Source organism: Cenococcum geophilum (genome assembly GCF_001692895.1).
Source record: "Cenococcum geophilum 1.58 unplaced genomic scaffold K441scaffold_3, whole genome shotgun sequence".
NCBI classification, from domain to species: Eukaryota; Fungi; Ascomycota; class Dothideomycetes; order Gloniales; family Gloniaceae; genus Cenococcum; species Cenococcum geophilum.
The window spans coordinates 1,602,695-1,622,661 of record NW_027137561.1 but is presented as its reverse complement, the minus strand read 5'-3'; the positions used below and the strand labels follow the sequence as shown (position 1 = coordinate 1,622,661).

Here is a 19,967-nt window from a genome sequence, read left to right as displayed (position 1 = left end):
TGTAGATATCCAATTATGAACCGGGGTGGATTTGATAATACTGTGTGGTATTCTAACTGACATCTGGCCATCGAGTTTCGAAGTGTCATTTGTACATACTCTTAAGCATCAGGGACTGCCTGTCTTCCCTTGACTGAAGTCAATCTGAATCTTTTGAGCAATGCCAAGGGTATTCGAGACCTCCCAATGGGAAAGTCAGCTGCCAACTATGCCTTATAGCGTTCGGCGTGCGTTGGGCCCTTTAACGCCATCTCCCCGCTCGTGTTGGTCATTATTGTTTTTGTATCTACTCAAGCTTCGACTAGTGTAAATCGAGACTCCCGTTCGGGGTGGTCGCAGTGCTGGTGCTCGTAGTCTCAGAAACCGTCCCGGCCGGGCCGTTGGCGACATCTGTAACGATCGTAGATGGCACGATAAAGTCGTCCTGCGTCCCCTGAATCACCGCCACGCCTTCACCCTCCTTACTCGCTGGTGCTTTGAGATCGCTGTGCGATTTTCTCCACATAATTCCAAAGTTGCCCACCCCTGCCCATTCCCAAATGCCTGTACGCGAAGGGCGATCTTCCACGGGAACCGCTGCAGAAGCGCCCGGTTTGCTATCGGGGGGTTTAACCGGGGGGTGAAGCCCGTCGCCGTAGCTTGGGCGGCGGCCGTCTGGGACTGTCGAATCCACCTTGACCTGACCCTCTCCTGGCACCATCCGGAACTTGTCCCTCTGCTCCTTTGGCGATGGCGAGGTCTGCGTTCCCGTCGCTATCTCTTTTGACGTTGACACCGTTGACGAAGCGGGGGCCGTCAGGCCCCGGCGGAGAGGTCCGGCGGCCGCGCACGGTCGGTGAGGTGGGCGGGGATGGGGAAGAGTTGTTGGAAGAGGGGGGAGAAGGGGGCGGGGAGGGTCGGGCGAGGCGGTCGGAGTTGGGAGGGGAGGGTTTTCGAGAGAAGCGCTCGGAGCGGGTGGTACGGATTTGCGGGCGCGGCGAGGCGGGGCCTTATACACTGCGTTGTTAATGTTTGTTATTGATAATGTACTGATTACGAACCGATCATGGTGGTCATGTGCAGTAGCGGTGCGAGTCTGGTTGCTCATCTTCATCCCAAGAGATTGAGGATGGCTTGAGTGGTGTGTTGGGCTTGACAGAACCTCTATTTACCTTGTTTTGCTCTGCCTTTGCCTCTGATGTGGCAGTTTGGGCCTGCATCATGGTCATGGTATTCGCACTCATCGCCGTACGTCGGATCGTCGAAGAGTAAACCGCCTGTACCCATTTTAATTGCGTTAACCAGATCAATGGCGAAATCGAGATTGCCATCGAAACACTCCCGGTATGACTCGGCATCCTTCTCACTGTCCGGGTNCATGATCTGACGTGCGGCAATCTTGGTCATTAACCTCCGAAAAGGTGACCCTTCGCTGCTATTGCGGTATATCTCATTCATTTCCGCAGCGTCTGGGACAAGCCTTGCTTCACTAAGGCCTTTGCGATACTGGTCCATGGCGATGTTCTTCAGTTGAGGCATCTCAAATCGGTCGCAGAGCAGATACAGTTTGTGACAACTGACTGCATAGTCGTACTTGCTAAGGGGGTCTGGGAGATTGGAGACGTCATCTAGCTTTCCCTGATACAGCCATTTTACGAGCAGCTCGAAGCCAGCCGGGTCGTCATCGAGAAGGTCGAGCTTATTCTCTGCCTTTTTCTTGGTTTCATCCGGGGGGAGGAGTATGGAGGCGAGGTGCTCGGAGTGGTGGCAGAGGAGGTTACGGTGGAGCGCCCAATGGCGCTTGGACTCGCCGACATAGATGTCTACGAGGGGACCTGAGAGGAGCCTGGCACGCCGCGACTTAGCTTTTTCTTGCACGTGCAGACGATGCGAATGGAGACGGTGGGCCAGAAGAGGTCGGGGCTGTCGCAGGGCAGAATCAGACTCGGAGCGAGATTGGGATGGTGCATCAGACAACGCATCCAATTCCGACTCTGAAGCAGATTCCCCCTCCGACCCTGAGTCTGGTTCGGGGATTTGGGAAATGACTACAAGCCCTGAAGGTGGTTCTTTCACGTACTCGGCAAAGGTTGAAGCGGGCGCATCGCCAATATTGCCGTTGGCCATGCGGAGTCGACGGGAGGTATAGGCGAAATCGCGGACGAAGACTAATCTATCCTGCCAATGGCCCATACGAAGGGATATAAATATACATGTGTAGGAAAGGAGTCTGTGGGATTAAAAAAATGGTGGAATAGGATGGAAAAGAAGAGAGGAGAGGAGTGGCTCATTTGGGATATCTGCCGGGGTAGGGGAGAAGCTTGCTTTGCGGGGGAGTAAACCTGACGAAAGTGGCTGGGGTGGGACCATCGGCCGTCGTTTTTCCGCGACCAGCCACAGCCAGCAGGCCAATAGTAGACCAGCGTAACCACTAGGCCATCCTGCAGTCTGCACCAGAACGTGTTTATCGACTGTGGATGCGAGGCAGCAGGGTATGTAGCAGGGTATGTAGCAGGGTATGTAGCAGGGGGTAGCAGGGTAGGTAGTAGCATTTCGAAAAACAGCTGTTCTATGTATGTCGATAGTTCTGGATTTGACTTACCTTTCCTCAGATTGCAAGCAATTTTGCGGCATCTGGTACCTGCACTAACCAAACTCCAAAAGTCGAATACATGTTTTATCTCAGAGGTCAAATCCATAATCCATAGAGATGCTCGGACTCCCATAATGACCAATAACGCTTGTAAGCATATTTGCATGTTTTCGTAGATTTAGCCAGTTAACGTGTCACCCTCCCCAAGAGACATACGTGGCGCTATCGTCTATTCGCTAATCGGACATGCGTATTGGCAATATCAAGTCTGCACCGGCAGATTTGTTTTGACCGAGAATATAAAGAATATAGGCAGTTTTAAAGCTCGTGACTCGGTCTAGAAAGGCGAGTGAAAAATTATTGCCAGCAAAAAACCCCCCACAGCGTTTTGGCGATAACCTCACAAATGAGGGCGGAAAGGCAAAACTTCGGCAATCACACAGATAGTTCAGTCTCGCTGGGACCCAAGCTAGTTATGGAAAGGCATCGGGCGGAGTCTTCGATGATGGAACTAGAAAGATACCCCGGCGTTGTGGATAAAGTCGATAGAAATTTCAGGTAGAAATGTCAGATGTATTCTCACTATCAACAAAACTTTTGATTAACTACTTAGAAGCTTGGATCCATTTAACCACATCCTCGCCCCATCTCTCGCCCTTGGCGTCTCCACTCATCAACGCAAGAGGCGGACTAATATGATTATGACCTTCCATGAAAGCAAATTCCAAGCCTTCTCTCCAAGTCTTCTTCCACAGCGCAACAAAATCCTCCATAGGCTCACCAATCTCATCAGCTGGGTCATATTGTCCTAGCAGAGCAAGCACCTTTGGCACACCGACCTCCTCCCTGGATTGCTTACTATGAACAATGGCTTCAAGTAGGCCATAAACACACCCCGTCTCAACATCATTCTCATTGCCGTAATACTTCCGCAACGTCTCCAATCGGCTGGTAGTAGTCTTTCGGAAATGACAAGGTACAGCAACCTCAATGACTCCCTTCAGCGTGATAGACTTTTCTCCAGAGAAGTAGGACAATCTCTGTTCCAAAAATCTCGGCTCAAACAGGAAGGTTGAAATGTGAACACCACCAGCTGAGTTCCCCATAAGATAGACATCCCTCTTCTGATCAGATGCGAAGGTCTCTAGCCACTTCATGACTAGCGAGGTATCTTCTCCTCCCGATGGGAACTCTGCATCCTCGCCCCCGATCTCAGAGTTGACTCGTCGGTAATTGGGGATGATTGTAATGATGGGTCTAGATGCGAAGAATGTGCCTAGATTGTGGTACACTAGGCCTTCAGGTACTCGAGGAGAGATCTTATCTCCTACAATAAATCCACCGCCGTGGAAGAATGCCATGATTGGGGCATTCGGTGGAATGTCGCCTTTTGGTCGGTAGACATCCAATTTTTGACGTGGGTGCTCGCCATAAGTTTCAGTTTTTGGAGAGATGGCTTGAATTGCATCTTTATTCCTCACCAGGTGAGGTACGAAGATCGTAAATGATGGAGAGAGGATTGCTGGGATGGATGGTCCAGTCGAGTCATTGAGAGCTTTGATTTCGTCCATGCTTGCGTACTTACTCTTACAAGATTCGATTTGTGGAAGGTAGGATGGACAAGAAGAATAGTTGAAGGAGATAGCAGTGGGACTTAAACGAGATGGTTAAGGAAAAATCGCGCATATTATTAGCCAAAGCAATATATATTCATGCAAGGCACTTATTGACATTAAACCGAACAAGACATCTCGATCCTTCAGACTTTCGCTTCCTTTACTCGTACAGCCAAACCTGGTTATACCGGAATAAAAAATCTGAGAACAGACGATCAGGAATGAGAACTCTGTCTTATTGCAAGAGGCTCTAGAGCCTCACTATATACACCAGATAGGTGGCAAATAGAATGACGATGACGTCGTCATTCAGTCGGTAATAGTTAATGGAAACAGGTAATGAGACATTCGATAAGACATTCGATGAGACATACGAAATCAAGAAAGACGGTAATTAGTCATAAGTTAAGAGACAACTGAGACACTGTACGTAAACACGATCTGGGTCGATAGGTTTGGTCCGGTATATAGAGGTTTCCGGTATGTCAAATAAAGGTCCTCTTAAATGTCCACGGCACTTATTAGTGATTGTGATGGCTCCCGCTGTCACCTGCCGCATCCTGCCATATTCTGCCATTCTACTATTGGCTCGCTTACTACTAGCGCCTTGGTCCCCTCAAGACATTTGTTTACACTACCCAGGCTTCAAGCAGTCCAAGGAGGTGTTTGAGAGTTTAACTTCTAGTTTTTAGCTGAGAAAATCGAGCAACCATTTAGTCTCTGTTACCTCCATCGCTGTCATTAGTATGGTCACCAGTGGTTTTGAACGTGGGTTTCCCAAGACAATTGGTAGCTTCATACGTCACACAATTGCTAACACAACGCAGAATTAGCCGAACAGGAAAATTCCGAACGCTGAGCAAGGATATTTATTAGCTATGTGATATAGTAGATTTGCCAGCGAGTGAACGTTTGCTTGAGGTTGTCAATAAAAGGATGGACTACGGTTATTCAAACACAATGGCTCCGAGGCTACACCCATACGGTATGGCAATTCATGATCTATGAGTGACGGAAATAAATGAACTGAGGAAGGACCCCAGCTGAAGCGTATGAGATATGGAATAGTAGGGTAAGAATATGGACAGCTTGTAGTAGATATTGATTGCAGGTAGATGTAATCAAGACCATTGGGCAAATTAATGTACGTGGAGTTTCATGATTGATTTAGCGCCTTGGAAGCAGAGATAAAATACAGGATAAAGGAGAGAATGTTTCAGCTGCGTTTACTCCTTTGAGAATATAGGGGATCAGATTTTGACGTATTCACAGACGGAATAAAAAGACTTTATTTACAAATTGGAGGTGTCAGAACGTGCGTACCTATCATGCATCAAGTCCCATATCAAACAACAGGAATTCTGCAGATGTATCACCCACACTCTCTACCTCAATTTTCGCAGGACCATTGACACCCTCAACAAACACGCCATCACCTTCCCCCAAAACCACGTCCCCGATCTTGATCTTCGCGCCACCCTCTTTCGGCTGAGCCCTCTTACTCATTACAACATGTAGGTACACCTTCCTAGGGCCATCCGTGACAATATCATGCGTAACGCTCTTTCCCGGGCTCAGAATGCTCGCGTCCATGCTAAGATCGGCCTGTAAAGCAATCGGAGCTTCCTCACCCTTCTTCTCACCCATCCGCTCGGTGCTTTCCATGATCCGCACCAGGCGATCCTTCTTCATCTCATCCGTAAACTTTTTCGTTTCATAATGCGGCGTCAAGCCCCGCTTGTCCGGCCTCGCCCAGATCTGCAGGAAATGCACCTCCTCGTCCTTATCGCGGTTGTACTCACTGTGCCTGATGCCCGTGCCCGCGCTCGTGAACTGCACCTCGCCGCGCTTGAGGTTCTCGAGGTTGCCGAGACTGTCCTTGTGCTCGAGCGTCCCGGAGACGATGTACGACCAGATGAGGAATTCGGCGTGGGGGTGCGTGCCGAAGCCTGTGGAGGGCGCGACGCGGTCCTCGTTGATAACGCGGAGAGGCCCAAAGGATGCGTAGCTTGGGTCGTGATAAGAGGCGAAGGAAAAGGTATGGAAGGTATAGAGCCAGTCGTGGTCGGCATGGCCGCGGGCAGACCAGGGCCGCTTTGTGAGTTTGAGCGAGGGGCTGTTGACTGTAGACATGGTGCGGAGAACTGAAGTATTTGACTTTGAGAATAACTTGGGCACAGAGGTTCTTAGGGAAGTAAAGAGAGCCAGGATGACTGCTATGATGGCGATTAGTGAAGCAAGTGAAGTCTTTGAGAGTGAGAACAGAGTAGGCTTTGTAATTGAATGGTTGTCTGTCATTGAAATGAGAGAGGAGAGACCTGGTATGGGACTCTCGAGCACTTTATATACACAAGAGAAAGGAAAGCAGGAACCAGCAGGTTGTGGATGGTTCTCTATTCGGCGTACTAAGGTCTTCGTAAGGTGTTTGTCAGGGTGCCGCGGGATTTCAAGTATGTCAGCGATGACAAAACGCCAGGAGGGGCACCAGCCCTACGAGATCACCAACACCAACATCATCAACAGCGGAATTCGACCGCATCACCAATCAATCCAGAAACAATGCCTCAGAGGCAGGGGCCCTATTGCGAAGGCTCAAAGTCAGCCTTTGATCCTAATCTCCTCTTCGCTACTTGGGATGATGATTGCTTACCGCAAAACAACTATGACTTCGGATATACCATAATAAAAATCTTTAACCTCGCCCCAACTGACAATTATGTCTACCGCGCGATGGCCGCTACGAACCTCCGACAAGCTCAAGCTGCGATTGACGCCGGCAATAAAAATGGGCTGCACGCCTGGTACCGGAACGATGAAGACAACGAGGTATTCCACTACTTCTTCCCATCACCTAACCTCCCTTGCCCATGATACCATATTCTTAATTATTGCCCTCGCAGTCTACCATGCCCTAAGCAAACTCCATCCTGAGTATACGTCGTCTACAGATTCTACCACCTTCACCCGCCGACATCACGGCCTATACTTCCCTTTTCGCCAGCACATCCTCTCTCCAGAGCGCGCTCAGTAGCTTCCGCTCCAATGCCAAAAAGGCCTCCCTCCGCGCTTCAATCGCTGCTTACATCTCCTCTCATTTCTTCGTGTCCTCCACCATCCAGCTGCCCAAGAAGGCCAAATCACCGCATATAAACCCATACTACGACATCTGGGCCTGGACGTGCCAGAACCTCGAATGGGGCGGCCCCATCGAATCCACGGCGCACACCAAAATCGCGCATCACGTGCTCCCGATCCTCTACCACCACTTCGGCTGCGTCTGCCCGAGCTACACGGCGCTGCACCTGATCGCGCGGCTCGCACAGCCGGATAAGCCGCCCAAGCAGGCCAGCAAGCCCATCCTCGACGTTGGCTCCGGATGCGGGTACTGGACGTACATGCTGCGCCGCCTGCTGCTGCCGGAGCACCTCTCCCCGCTCACTGTGCGCGCGATAGACAACCAGGCGTCGCTGTACCGCACGGTGTGGATCCCGGATACCATCGTCGCGTCCGGGGCTACGTATCTCGAGAGGCATGATGGCGGCAGGGACGCCGTTCTCCTCCTTGTGTATCCGCAGACGACGGAGGATTTCACCGAGAAGGTTCTTAGGGCGTACAAAGGCGACACTATTGTGGTGGCAGGGACGCAGAACCGGAACGGGTTTACTGGGTTTTCGGATCAGGTGGTGGATGAGTGGGTTGAGAAGGAGATGCTGGGATGGGAGAAAGTGTGCCAGATCCCACTGCCGAGTTTTGCGGGCAAGGATGAGGCATTATTCGCGTTTAGGAAGAAAAAGGCAGAAAGCGCCTAGCGAGTGAGAGTGGGGAAAGGGTACTCTTTTATGAGGAGTTAGTCTTGAATCCTTGATTAAAATACAGTAAGGAGGTAAGGCTAGGTTGAGTTACGGGGATTGTGCTAATGATTGGAGGGGTGATGAAGACCTGTTTGACCCTGTTATTGCAGTGGGTGGTATGGTGAGTGGCACAATATCACCGTGTGCACACAAGTCCGTCTGCGACATGTTGTATTCGTTACTCTACATGGCTAAATATGCACAGAAGCAGCTCACATGGTGCAATTGGTACCTATTCTGAGCCCACCGTTATATGATGACTTTCGCGAAGTGCAAAGTTCTTTACGACCCGAATTATGTCGTCCATTTCTTGATTGTGTGCGGCGGCAGAAATCCCCACGAGAGGCGTTATCTCCACAGCATGCATCTCGCTACTGCTACGTGCGCTATTGATTTATTAATGTGGAGGTAGACTTCACGTCTAGCTTCCGGCAAATTCAGTATCCTAGGCAACACGCCATCTTGGTGGGATGGAAAAATTACATATGTAGATGGACTAAGGCGGCACGCAAGGATGAATTATTATGCATTAGTATGGACTGGAGATCACAACTAGGTAATAACGCTGTGCTCCAACTGAACCAGAGCAATCCCGCTAGATAATCAATTCGACGTACATGAACGACGTCGCAAACACCTAAGCAGCTAAGCAGTTTGAGTTGGACCTAAGCAAAGATTGATATTCTGTTAAGCAGCTCTCGCTATCTAACCTAGCAGATTATTTACTTCAGAAGTCCGAAGTCAGAAACTTTATGTCAACCCCAAAGACGCCGCCGATACGCCCGTACTAATCCATCAATATGCAGTAACCCTACTCCGAAAATCGCTGGGAACTAGCTGAAAGTAGCATTGTCGGTGAGTGTGTTCATTCACAACAGTCCGGCAATAACCAGGATACCGCCCGCAAGCGCGCCGAGAGCAGGAGCTTGAGTGGGAGCAGCAAAGCCGGCGGAAGCGCTTGTGCTGCCAGAGCTGGTGGTGGTGGTGAAGCCGGCGCCTACACCTGAGGTAGCAGTGCCGGTGGCGTTGGAAAACCTGGATTCCGCAGAGGTGAGGACGGATGAGGCGAGGCTGTTAGCGCTGGAGAGAGCTGAGCTGGCAACAGATTCAGCGCTGCTTAAAAGGGAGGATTCGGCGGAGAGGGCTGAGGCGGCCAAGGAACCGGTGGTGAGGGAAGCGAAGGAGGAGGCCAGGCTTGCTTCGACGCTGCTCAGGGAGGCTTGAATGCTGGTGACTTCGGAGTTGACGGATGAGACGACGGATGAGATGATGGAATCAGCGGCCGAGCTGACTCGAGACTCAACAGATTGCACAATAGAAGAGATTTGAGCGCTGGCGACGGCACCGAGGCCAAGGACGAAGATGGTAGAGAAACGCATTGTGGTGGTTGGTGTGGGCTGCCTGGTACTTGGGTATACGAGGTAAGGCTAGGCGGCGGGTCGCGTTAGACGGCAGTTTGGCAAGAGCTAGAGCGGGTAGGATGGAACTCACCGATTAATTGACTAACCGATTGACTGGCTTGCTGAAGCTAATAAACTTGAGCTTTGACGGCGAAGGGAGATGACTTTTGCTTGGGCGGACGATACTGGAATGAGTACGAGGAAGTGACGGATTCTTATATTGACGGCACTACGTAGTTCTGGACCCACTGTCGAGGAAGGACAGGCAGAGCAACGGATCACCTTGAGCATACCCAACTCCGTTGCGGCTTGCAGGTGCCCAGCCGTTGCCCGCGCCTTGTCCGCACCACTTACGTACTGGTAGAATCAGCACAGGCCAATGATGAACAGCAGGCCGATACGCCCGGTGCCTGGATCACTCACTCGTAGTTGCTGTCTGCGCCAATCATGTGGGCATACGCCTAGCAGTGAGCAAGCCCAAAGCCTACCACAGTGCCAGCCCCAGAGCTTCGTCTAGGGGATCGACGCAACACGACTTGCGTCGTCGTTTTCCCTTAACCCTGTCGTCATCCTTCGCCCAAAATTCAGCCTATGCCTCAGTCTTAGTCGATTTGTAATGCCATGTATGCTCGTATATCTGTGATGTTAGCCTCTGCCTCGCCGCCTCCAGCGTGTTTCATGTCGCATTGAGCCCTGTGGCGGAGCCGCTACATACGTTTAGAACCTGGAAAAGCCCCGTTCACACCATCGGATCCGCCCTCTCATCGACACATTGGTGAGAGTCCGGCGAGCGCTTGTCGGCCCTTTTTGAAAGTTGAAACTTGCGGCATCTTGCAGGAGTTGCTAATAATACCCGCACACGGCGGCGAAAGCAGCCGATTCCAGGCGATTACATGTGTTGGAAGGAGCTCGGCGGTCGGCTTCTATAATGCCTATGGGTGCGTGTTATCCTCATCTATGCACCACCAACAAAGCAATTAGTGTCGTGTCCGTTCCGGTGGTGATGCGAGAGCCCGTGTGAGATGTGAGATTCCGGTTACCTCAGCAAGCTCAGACGCATGGAATCAATTAGCGGATATCGCTAACCTTTTTTGTCAAAATGTTGATTCTGTGGTCTAAGGGACATTTCCAACGTTTATTACGGAGTCGTCCAAATTTGTATGTACAACAGTCTTACGTCGTCTAAATTTGTATGGGGGTATATACAATCTCTTATAAAATTAATAAAGCCACCCATGTAAGGTCTAGGGCTGTATATAAGCTTAAAATGATCGCAAGAGCCAGATATATTAACGATTAATTTTTGGCTCTTGTACGTATGCTTGTTGCGACGTTATAAGCAATGTTGCTACGCTTAACAACGGGGTTTTTTTTTTTTTGCAAAATTGATCCCAGCTTTAGGCAGTTGCGGGTTAATTTGGACCCGATTATTAATGAAATATCGGGTCGTCTCTCTAATCGATCAACTTTTGGTAGTATTTTAGGCCGTCATGGTTGAGCAATTCGACCGCGAACATAAGGAAGTTTATAAAAAGCGTTGCGCTGCCTAACAAACGATGGAAAAGTCCCTCAGACGTGATTCCGGTGGTGCACCACGAATGCGGTTAGCCAGCTTACGGGCCGATTGAAAATCCGCCCACGTCTGGGCTTGCTGTGGTAAATATTCCGGCCGAACGGTAAGTCACTGGGTTATGACGGACGACCTAATTATGACAGAACACCAAAGTACTGCCAAATGCCGATTTGCAGTAGGAAACCGCTTTTCCTAATTAGAAAGGCGGTCAGGTTTCCGTCAGAACCAGGTCGTCCGTCATAACCCAGTGACTAACGTTACCTACAGTCAAACCCCCTTAATACGATATGGGGTATATAACGATATCCTCTACATTACGATCTACACCATTTAATCAAACCTTTTTTGATGTAATATTACGATAATCTAACTTAACAATATCGTTAAGCACCTATTACCAATATCGGTATAACCAGTAGAGAATTTGTATAGGAAAGAGCCCTATTTAGCCTGTGAGGTAGATGTCTTAAGCCTTGCTAGGTATTAAATCCCCGTTTTTCTTGCTTATTTACCTATATGTGACTCTTAATATAACAATACCATTAGTCTTACGATACGTTCGACCGAACAAACGGTATCGTATTAAAGATATTTGACTGTACTTTGCCGAGCCTTGGCATATCCTTCCTGCTGTCATTAAAGCCTCCAGTCTGAGTCTCAACATTCCAATATTCCACTTGTCTCTTCTGCTGACATGTCCACGTGTTATGACATACTCAAGTCACTGAAGGAAACAACGAATAACATGCAAGAAAGATGGCTTTGATTCAGTCCTCTATAGCCCGTGTTTCTTCCAGCGGGGCTTCAAAATTCCCCCGAAAATCCCTAACAGTTGCTAAGGGTCTTGGCTCTATGCCCGTTCAGCCCTTGGTGAATCTAGTATTGCAGCTTGCAACTATTTGCTAACCTATTGGAACTGTCGATCTACCATATCCGTGTTGAATTAAGTGTAATAGTACGTGATTGAGTCGCTAGTTTGGTGGTTTACATGATGCCAAGAAGAGAACAGGCAAAACCGCTTACTAACAAAAATTGATATATATCCAATGGAAATGGATAGATAAAACACCGCTGGGTTCTGGTCATAGCAATCCCCTCACAAAAGCACTCATCCAGTATCCAATCTAATAGTTACAGAAATCATGTCCAAGCGCTCATGTCTCTCTACTCTTCTCCTTAGTGACGGAGAACCCACCTCCACCCTCTACGACGATGTTATTGAAAGCGTCACCGAGAACCCTGAGCAAATCTCCGCTCTGGTGAGCGACAATATCAGAGGTGGGATCCTCATCCACATCACCAGCCGCGGCGATCGTCTAATTCATTTTTTCCACCTCCTCCATTTCCGACGCTTGACAACAGGCAAGACAGCGGCGCAGATCGTCAGGTTGCTCTTGTCACTTATCCCCTCGCTATACGAGCTCGTCGACGAAGCCACATTGCTTAAACTCATAGTACACGCTCTCTGCGCAGTACTGCCATGCTATCCTCCAACGTTAGGAAACCTCGTGACTGTGATAGCGGACTGCGGGAACCTCATGGAACGACTGACGTCCGATCGCTCCTGCAGCGAGGTCATAAAGGATTGGGCTCTCTCGTCTAGAAACACTGTTCGAGATGCTGCAACGCTGGAGATGTGGACTAGGAGGGTGATGGAGATGACTAGTTCCTGCACAAGCGATCATGGCGTTGCTGAAGAGATACAGCGATGGAGCGCTTTGATGAGTCTCAAGAGCTCTCTCCTGGAGCTAGAACACATGCACGCACAGCAAACCGGTAAATTCCAATACCAATCGTCTAACAGCGACTTGCCACTGCTGGCTGGCATGACTCAGCTTATCGAAGACGACAAGAAAACTCACCGTGCAAGGCAGCAGAAACCCAATGACTGTCTTCCAGATTTGAAGGACGACGTAGTGGAATTGCTAGGCACATTCGACTTGCCAGTCCCGGCGTCATGCCGAATGCTTCGAAATACGATCGAAAGGCTGGAGAGCGAGGAAACCATCGCGATTTTGTCCGCTGCGGTGGCGACATTTCCGTGCAGGCTTTGTAACGAAGCGGCCCATCGCGCGTCGTCCCGGCCGACGGAAGTTGCGAATTCAGCGACGAGGGATGAGGATGCGGAGGCCGCGCGGAAACTGGGACTGGATGTGCTGGGTAAACGAATGGGGAATTGGAAGGTGCTCCTGTCGAAGCAGGCGCTCAAGAGCATTCAGGATCTAAATCACTCCGGTTCCCATGCCCCTCCCTTGCTACATGGCCACGAGCCATATAACTGACCAGTCTAATTAGGCGCCTTCAGCCCCGTCAAAGCAGAACTGATTGACCTGGCGTCCGGATGCTGGGCTCGGAAACTTGCGGGTTCCGAGGCACAGAGGAAGCGCATGAAGGTGCCGCTTTCGTGGACGAAGTGTGGGCAGAAGCTATCGATATTATGGCAAGTGGATGTAGGGTTTGATGAGGAGACGGAGGCGGAGCAGCAGGTGGTGAAAGGTGGGTCTTTAATCCGTTGGAAATCAATATGAAGGTACTCTAACATTCATGACTTTCGCAACAGTCTGGGAAATCGGTGCCTCCTCCGAGGTTCGTGCGCTTTTATTCCCCTAACCTGTCCTTGCTATCTCCGCCCTAAGCCCTCCCCAGATTTCACAGGCCATCGATCGCGTCGTCCTCCTCCAGAAATACTACTCAACTGACCTCATCCACCGATGTCGCAAACGCCCCCTCACCGTCGCCGAGAAACTGATCCCCACACGGTTCCCTGGGCCCCCCGATTCCATAGCGCCAGCCCTGCGGGAGCCGAAACCGGATATTCGGGCTGTGGACAAAGACATCATTGAGATGTCCAGTGCGCTCGATCCTCCTCTTCCTCTTCCTCGACCCCCGCTGACATGTCACCAGACAAATTCTACGCCCTCACCGAGCCGGTCATCCGCTCGGTCCTGGCCAACGACGTGACGGCTGAGTTTCCCTTTGATCTCTCCGAGGACGAAGCCCGCGTGATTCGGCATTTCAAGACGGCCAGTCTGATTCTGGGGCGCAGCGGCACGGGAAAGACATCGTGTTTGGTGTTCAGGTTGGTGGGAAAGTACGTAGCCAGGAAGGCAGTGGCGGGTGAGAGACCAGTCAGGCAGGTGGGTTGCATTCACGCAGTCTTTACGACTAGCTTCTGACCGGGGGGGAATACGGGTCTAGGTGCTTCTCACGCGATCGAGTTTTCTGTCGGATAAGCTGAGGGCTTATACCAAGAAGCTGATTGAGACGTTGACTTCTAAGTCGCTAAATCTGGAGCAGCTTCCGGAGGATGAGGAACCGTTTCTAGATACCGGGGAGGAGGATCTATCTGGTGATACGGTGTTTACACTGAGTGACGAAAATTTCCCCCTTATCTGTACGTTTGATCAGTTTCTGAGAATCTTAGAGAATACGGTGAGGTAAGTCTTTGCATTGCCAGCCAAGCCCGGCCCTGCTTTACATAACTTAGGTAAAGCTAATGCCCGATCTCAACCACATCAGAGTGATGGACCGGAAAGATTTCAGTAACCCAACAGAAACCATCACCGAACGCTGCTATATCTCCACTGGATCAAGCCAAAGAGGAACACGAGCAAAGCGCCGCCGAAAGCCCCAGATCGTCGACTTCCGCGTCTTCCAGCTAGACTACTGGCCCAAATTCCCCAGCAGACTCACAAAGGGCTTCCCCATCGAGCTCGTCTTCGCCGAGATCATGGGCGTGATCAAAGGCTCTGCCTCCTCCCGGACTTCTCTCGCACCGCTGCGTCGTGAGGAGTACTTCACGCGAAGCTGCCGATTGGCGCCGGCGTTTGCACAAGCGAGCGAGCGAGCGCGCGTATACGACATTTTCGAGACGTATGAGGCGCTGAAGGTTGGTTGGGGGGATGTAGATTATGTGGATCGTGTGGTGAGAGTGCTCGGGGCAGTGAGGGGAGATCACATGCTGAGACGACATATGGGATCCGTATTTGATGAGGTTTACTTCGACGGTTAGGGACAGAGGTGCGGGATAGAGTAGGCTGTTCTGACTGCTGACAAACTGATAGAAGTGCAAGACCAAAGATGTCTCGATATCGAATTGCTCTTGAGCATAATCAAAGATGGGCGCGGTTTCCACCTCGGTGAGCCTTTCATTCTTCGTATTCGTTTCTCCGAGCTCACTTCTATCCATCAGCTGGCGATACCGCGCAATCCATCTCCCAAGACTCCACCTTCCGCTTCTCCGACATTAAGGCGCTCTTCTACGAGCACTTCGCTGCCGCCGGCGCATCAGCAAACCAAGCCCAACTTGCGCGGCCCACACTATTTACATTGTCGAAGAACTATCGCTCGCATCAAGGTATCTTGACTTTGGCATCGCTGGTTATGGACATGTTGTGGAATGGTAATCCCTCCCCTTATTCAGTCTCCTATTATCGGCTGCGAGATTAACCTCTGAGATGGAAGGTTTCCCAGAAACGGTGGACAAGCTGGAACCAGAGATCGGGCAGCTCTGCGGACCGAAACCTATTCTTTTCGGTGAGCAATCACTCTAGGCTAAAATTCCTCACGTTTTAACACCTATCAAGTCGGCTGCAATTCCCAGGTTCTTGTCACAAAGAACGTCGGCCTTGTCAAGCTTTCTGAGCAAGTCGCCGACTTTGGAGCCGAGCAAGTCATCCTGGTGCGTGATGAGGATGCGAAAGCAGGGCTGCAGGCCGAAATAGGGGATGTGGCGCTGGTGTTAACAATCCTTCAGAGCAAGGGTATGGAGTTTGATGATGTAATTTTATGGGACTTTTTTACGGGGTGTCCATGCCCAGCGGGTGTGAGATGTTTGGGTGCGTTGGTAAAGGGCGCGGCAGGGGAGTTTGACGCGAAGAAGCATGCGGTAGGCACCAAATGGTTCGTTTGTCGTGAATTCTTCTATTGGCTAATGGGAATCTAGGCGATGTGTTCCGACCTCAAGGTAAACAAATCTGCTTTCCACCATCTGTCACAAAACGCTGACGATTGTAATTTGCAACTAGCATCTCTATGTTGCCATTACAAGAGCTCGCATCCAACTCTCGATTATTGAGAGCTCAGAGAGTGCAGTCGCACCAGTCGTAAAATTACTCACCCAAGACCTCCCGGAACTGGTTGAAGTGACCAGACCACACGATCCCAATGTCAGTATCGTGAGCCACCAGAATTGTACGCGAGTCTCAGACTAACTTCGTAAAGTTCGCGGACAAGTTGAAGGCGCTACGGCCTGGTACATCCATCGACCCTAGGCGATGGTCTTTAAGAGGGGAGCAGCTCATGCGGCAGCGAAATTTCAACGATGTTAGCACAATGCCCGCCCCACTTTCTGTCGCACGTCATATCCTCACAAAGATGCAGGCCCATATGTGTTTTCGCAAAGCCAAAGACCACCGGGGGGAGAGAATCGCGCAGGCTCACATCCTGGAAGAGGAAGGGAGACGCTGTGACGCTGTTGATAATGTTGAGGGTTTTATACATAACCTCCAAACTGCGGTTGAACTGTTTTTGGAGGCGAAGCTAGTGGGTGATGCGGTTAGGAATCTTGAGAGAATGGGGAAGTTCAGTGAGGCAGCAGGTGAGGTGACCCACGCCGTTCTACCAAATTAGAGTCTAGCTGAATAAACAAGAGCTATGGGTCCAACAAGAGAAATACAGCAAAGCAGCACCTTTATTCGCGGAGGCCGGCTTGTTCGACAGGGCCGCAACCTTCTATCACCTTAGCGAGAAATATGACGAAGCCGCTGCTGCGCTGCGTCAAGGGAACCACTTTGACCAACTGGTATCCTACCTCAGCAGGTATGTTTGCACCTCTGCCCAATCCCTCGAGAGGTGCACTCTAAGGCGGGCATTATATAGCAACCGTGAACGTATCGACCCCACATGTNACCGGAGTCACAGTCGCCTTTGCAACCTCTTGCTCAAACAAGGGAGAATCCCCCCAGCATCCCGCGAGCTTGCGGTGAAAATACTCGGGTCACATGTAGAACAGGAGGCATTCTTTATCGAGTACGAGATGCATGAGCAGCTCGCGGGATTCTACGCGGATCGGGGGATGTACAATGATCTCTTTTACTTGCTGGTCAGAATGGGAGAGATGGAGAGGGCGCTAAATGTCCTAACAGGTGATGGCTCCCTACGGTCTGTCCCTAAAATCCCTGAAGATTACGTTCGGAAAGTGCTAGATTATGCTTGGGCAGGTCGTCTTATTTGCGCATCTGAACAACCTCCTGGTGCCACCGCCAAACTCACTTATCAGGGGAATTGCTCTCTTACACCCAAGCAGTTGAAGAGATGTGAGGAATGGGATGTTGGTTACCAGCTTATCCACCGCCTGCAAGGCGCTGAAACGTACAAGCAACTTGGAGATACGGAAGACACTCCAATAAAGAAATTCCTATGCCTCTACGTGAGTCAGTATAATCCCTACTCTTCAATATCACCCTAATGTCTCAAGGTAACTCTCACCCCTATGCGAATTACCCAGTCGCCAAGTTTGGCCGAGCTTCCCTTCGAGATAGTTGAAAAGGCCATCAATACGGTCAAAGACCTTTTCGTCCGGGCCGAGAGCGATGCCTGGTCCGTTGTACTACTTCTCACAGGGGTGTTCAATATGGACGGTAAAGCATATGTCTTACTTCCCTGGTCTCCTCTTCGTGAAATCTCAACGGATATCATCGACGGAGATTACCCACAATTGGCGAAGACCTGGCTGCTTGATAAAATGGCGTCGGCGATATTAATGCTAGATAAGAAGGCAAGGGAGTTGTGGAAAATGGAGTGGCCTCTGCGATGTGCGCAGTTTCTGACAAAAGGTCGGACACCAAACGGTCATGTATTGTTGGGAAAGCTAATTCCGCACAGGCTATTGCCCAAAAACGCAGCAGGGAGAATGCATGAAGTTGCATAAATTGCCCCATTCATCTGATTGCTCACGAGTGATCAAGGTATCAGACTTCTATGAGAGACCTGTTGATCTCAGGGATTGTCTAACGTCGTCCTTAGGACTTGCTACGGGTGAACCTTGTCTTCTGCGATTTGACTGTTCTGTACTATCGCCGTATCATGACGGAGCAATTTCAGGAAAGCTTCCTGAGGACCAGTAAGTAATCAATACTTGTCACTTCACTAGCCTGTATCTAACGTCTTCCTCGTATAGGACGTTATTGGCTGGAACGGCTTCTTCGGGAGTTAATATACATTTCCTCCTTTGAGCAGGACACCTCAGTCTTAATAAATGCACAAACAGAGTTATTCTGCGGAAGTCAAATTGTGGTCATCGCATCATGTCTTGAGGGACTGCTATTTCACAGACTGGGTAAGGAATGGGACCAGAGAAGCGAGCTTTCTTCCTTATTGGAGCAGATACAACTCTCGCAGAGCTTTGGTATACCTCCCAATGTACTCTACCGATATAGGATCAGTGGAGTGGCTGACGCTCGTAGGGCTATATGTGGAAAGGCGCCTTTTCCGGGCTTTGTCGCACAAGGTATACAGCCTCACCGACGGCGGATTTATGAAACGACAGCTGCAAGTTGTGCAGGTGCTCAGACTTCTCGAGGGAGACATTAACATTCAAAACGCTCCAACTTTTGTATGTCCAGTGACCCTCAAGTAGGATTGTTCTGGTGCTAAAAACCATGCAGCAATCCAATCTGGAGGCCTTCCTCACTAGTCTGGATCGCGCCGAAATTCGATATCTGACGTCCTTTCATGCTGTGACTGCAGTTTTTGAATTTTTTACATTATATCTGGTATCCAGCCCTAAGCTCCAATTTTCTCAGTGAGTACTTTACTGATGACTCATAAAAGATCTTCTTGACTTGTCCGAGGGCATTTGTCGTTCCTCAATCTTGGGCCGACATGCATCTCTTGTGGGTAGCTGCGCATCCATCCGCGATACTACCCGAGTGGAAGAGATATATTTACCAACAGTGCCTTGTCCAACTTGTGGTTGGCTTCTGTCGCATCCTCTCTCGGTTGAATGAAGCGTTTAATAATGATCCTGATTTCGGTTTCTGCTTTGGCGGTAGAAGATATTCGCCATGGATTCTGCAACGGCGAAATGCAGAGCTTTTGGCGATTGCGATAATCAACCTGGGTAGTACTAACACCCCAGTGCGTGGCTTTGCGGATGCGTGGATGAGAGCTAGAGAGGTTTGTTACCAGCTAAGGCGGATCAAATTAATTTAATTGGCTAACGTCTAACACTTCGCAAGGCGTTCGAATACCGTCATGTTAGGGCTGATTACCTTCGACACAATACTGTTGAAGAGCTCTACGCAAAGCTGACCCATTCATTCGCTATATACGGTGACAAGAATTCCCTCATCGTAATCACCAGAACGGGACAGCCGCATGTCTTCTCTGGTCTCCTGAAAAAGCTCGGCGTGGAAACTGTTTCAATGGATTTCTTCTATTCGCTGCGTCCGACGGAGCCCTTAGCAGGGCATCCTGAGACTTCGGCCAGCAGCACTGACCAGTATTCGACGCGCGAGATAGAAGCGGTAACCACAATCCAGCTGTTCTGGCGATCCTGCTTCCCGAAACTTCAGGCTACCCGAACCTTCAAGCAAAGGCCGGAGGCTCAAGCTGCGGCATTTTTCATTGCTCTCGGTGCGCAGAAGTGCGCCACGGTTGCCACGCGGGCTATTCTCGTCTCACAAGGTGTTAGCCTCTACCTAAAACTAGCCACTGCGCAAGACACGCTATGCGGGCTACGGAAGCGAACAATTGCTTGCGCTGACGACGCCAGAGTGCCTACTAATCGGTTTGACTCGTTGGATGATGTCCTGGAACGACTCCGTCATGTTGATGGCATGCTGGGGGATGCAGCGGAAAAAATGTCGAGAGAACATCTCGCAGGACAGATTGAAAGAGGAAGCCTGGCTGAGTTACGAAAGATGTTGAGGGATGTTGAAAGTGCTGTCGAAA

At 50.2% G+C, this 19,967-nt stretch overlaps 7 protein-coding genes across 7 annotated transcripts; 3 read left to right on the top strand and 4 right to left on the bottom strand.

Annotated features, from left to right (window-relative positions):
* Nucleotides 1-301: 301 nt before the first annotated feature.
* On the bottom strand, nt 302-2,172 carry K441DRAFT_683974 (uncharacterized protein; the record flags this gene model as incomplete). Its single annotated transcript, XM_067651741.1, has 3 exons — nt 302-576; nt 614-988; nt 1,152-2,172. The coding sequence occupies 3 exons, from the start codon at nt 2,170-2,172 to the stop codon at nt 302-304; spliced, it is 1,671 nt and encodes a 556-aa protein (XP_067509202.1).
* A 947-nt stretch (nt 2,173-3,119) lies between these two features.
* On the bottom strand, nt 3,120-4,406 carry K441DRAFT_158323 (alpha/beta-hydrolase). The gene has a single exon (XM_067640238.1). The coding sequence runs from the start codon at nt 4,141-4,143 to the stop codon at nt 3,178-3,180; it is 966 nt and encodes a 321-aa protein (XP_067509201.1). The 5' UTR covers nt 4,144-4,406; the 3' UTR covers nt 3,120-3,177.
* A 678-nt stretch (nt 4,407-5,084) lies between these two features.
* Nucleotides 5,085-6,609, bottom strand: K441DRAFT_651869 (RmlC-like cupin). The gene has a single exon (XM_067647271.1). The coding sequence runs from the start codon at nt 6,484-6,486 to the stop codon at nt 5,515-5,517; it is 972 nt and encodes a 323-aa protein (XP_067509200.1). The 5' UTR covers nt 6,487-6,609; the 3' UTR covers nt 5,085-5,514.
* A 138-nt stretch (nt 6,610-6,747) lies between these two features.
* K441DRAFT_536309 (uncharacterized protein) lies at nt 6,748-7,997 on the top strand (the record flags this gene model as incomplete). Its single annotated transcript, XM_067642406.1, has 2 exons — nt 6,748-7,014; nt 7,137-7,997. 2 exons carry the CDS (start codon nt 6,748-6,750, stop codon nt 7,995-7,997), a joined length of 1,128 nt encoding a protein of 375 aa, XP_067509199.1.
* A 559-nt stretch (nt 7,998-8,556) lies between these two features.
* On the bottom strand, nt 8,557-9,467 carry K441DRAFT_651868 (uncharacterized protein). Its single transcript, XM_067647270.1, has one exon. The coding sequence runs from the start codon at nt 9,416-9,418 to the stop codon at nt 8,909-8,911; it is 510 nt and encodes a 169-aa protein (XP_067509198.1). The 5' UTR covers nt 9,419-9,467; the 3' UTR covers nt 8,557-8,908.
* A 2,926-nt stretch (nt 9,468-12,393) lies between these two features.
* Nucleotides 12,394-18,387, top strand: K441DRAFT_651865 (P-loop containing nucleoside triphosphate hydrolase protein). The gene is made up of 20 exons (XM_067647269.1): nt 12,394-13,247; nt 13,308-13,508; nt 13,573-13,598; nt 13,659-13,863; nt 13,917-14,149; nt 14,211-14,449; nt 14,532-15,019; nt 15,077-15,151; nt 15,205-15,414; nt 15,477-15,548; nt 15,599-15,900; nt 15,958-15,978; nt 16,040-16,180; nt 16,236-16,337; nt 16,395-16,611; nt 16,664-16,832; nt 16,893-17,442; nt 17,491-17,980; nt 18,039-18,135; nt 18,193-18,387. The coding sequence occupies exons 1-18, from the start codon at nt 12,551-12,553 to the stop codon at nt 17,941-17,943; spliced, it is 4,401 nt and encodes a 1,466-aa protein (XP_067509197.1). The 5' UTR covers nt 12,394-12,550; the 3' UTR covers nt 17,944-17,980; nt 18,039-18,135; nt 18,193-18,387.
* Nucleotides 17,617-19,332, top strand: K441DRAFT_158163 (uncharacterized protein). The gene is made up of 6 exons (XM_067640237.1): nt 17,617-17,980; nt 18,039-18,135; nt 18,193-18,420; nt 18,479-18,627; nt 18,680-18,787; nt 18,846-19,332. Exons 1-6 carry the CDS (start codon nt 17,930-17,932, stop codon nt 19,224-19,226), a joined length of 1,014 nt encoding a protein of 337 aa, XP_067509196.1. The 5' UTR covers nt 17,617-17,929; the 3' UTR covers nt 19,227-19,332.
* Nucleotides 19,333-19,967: the final 635 nt, after the last annotated feature.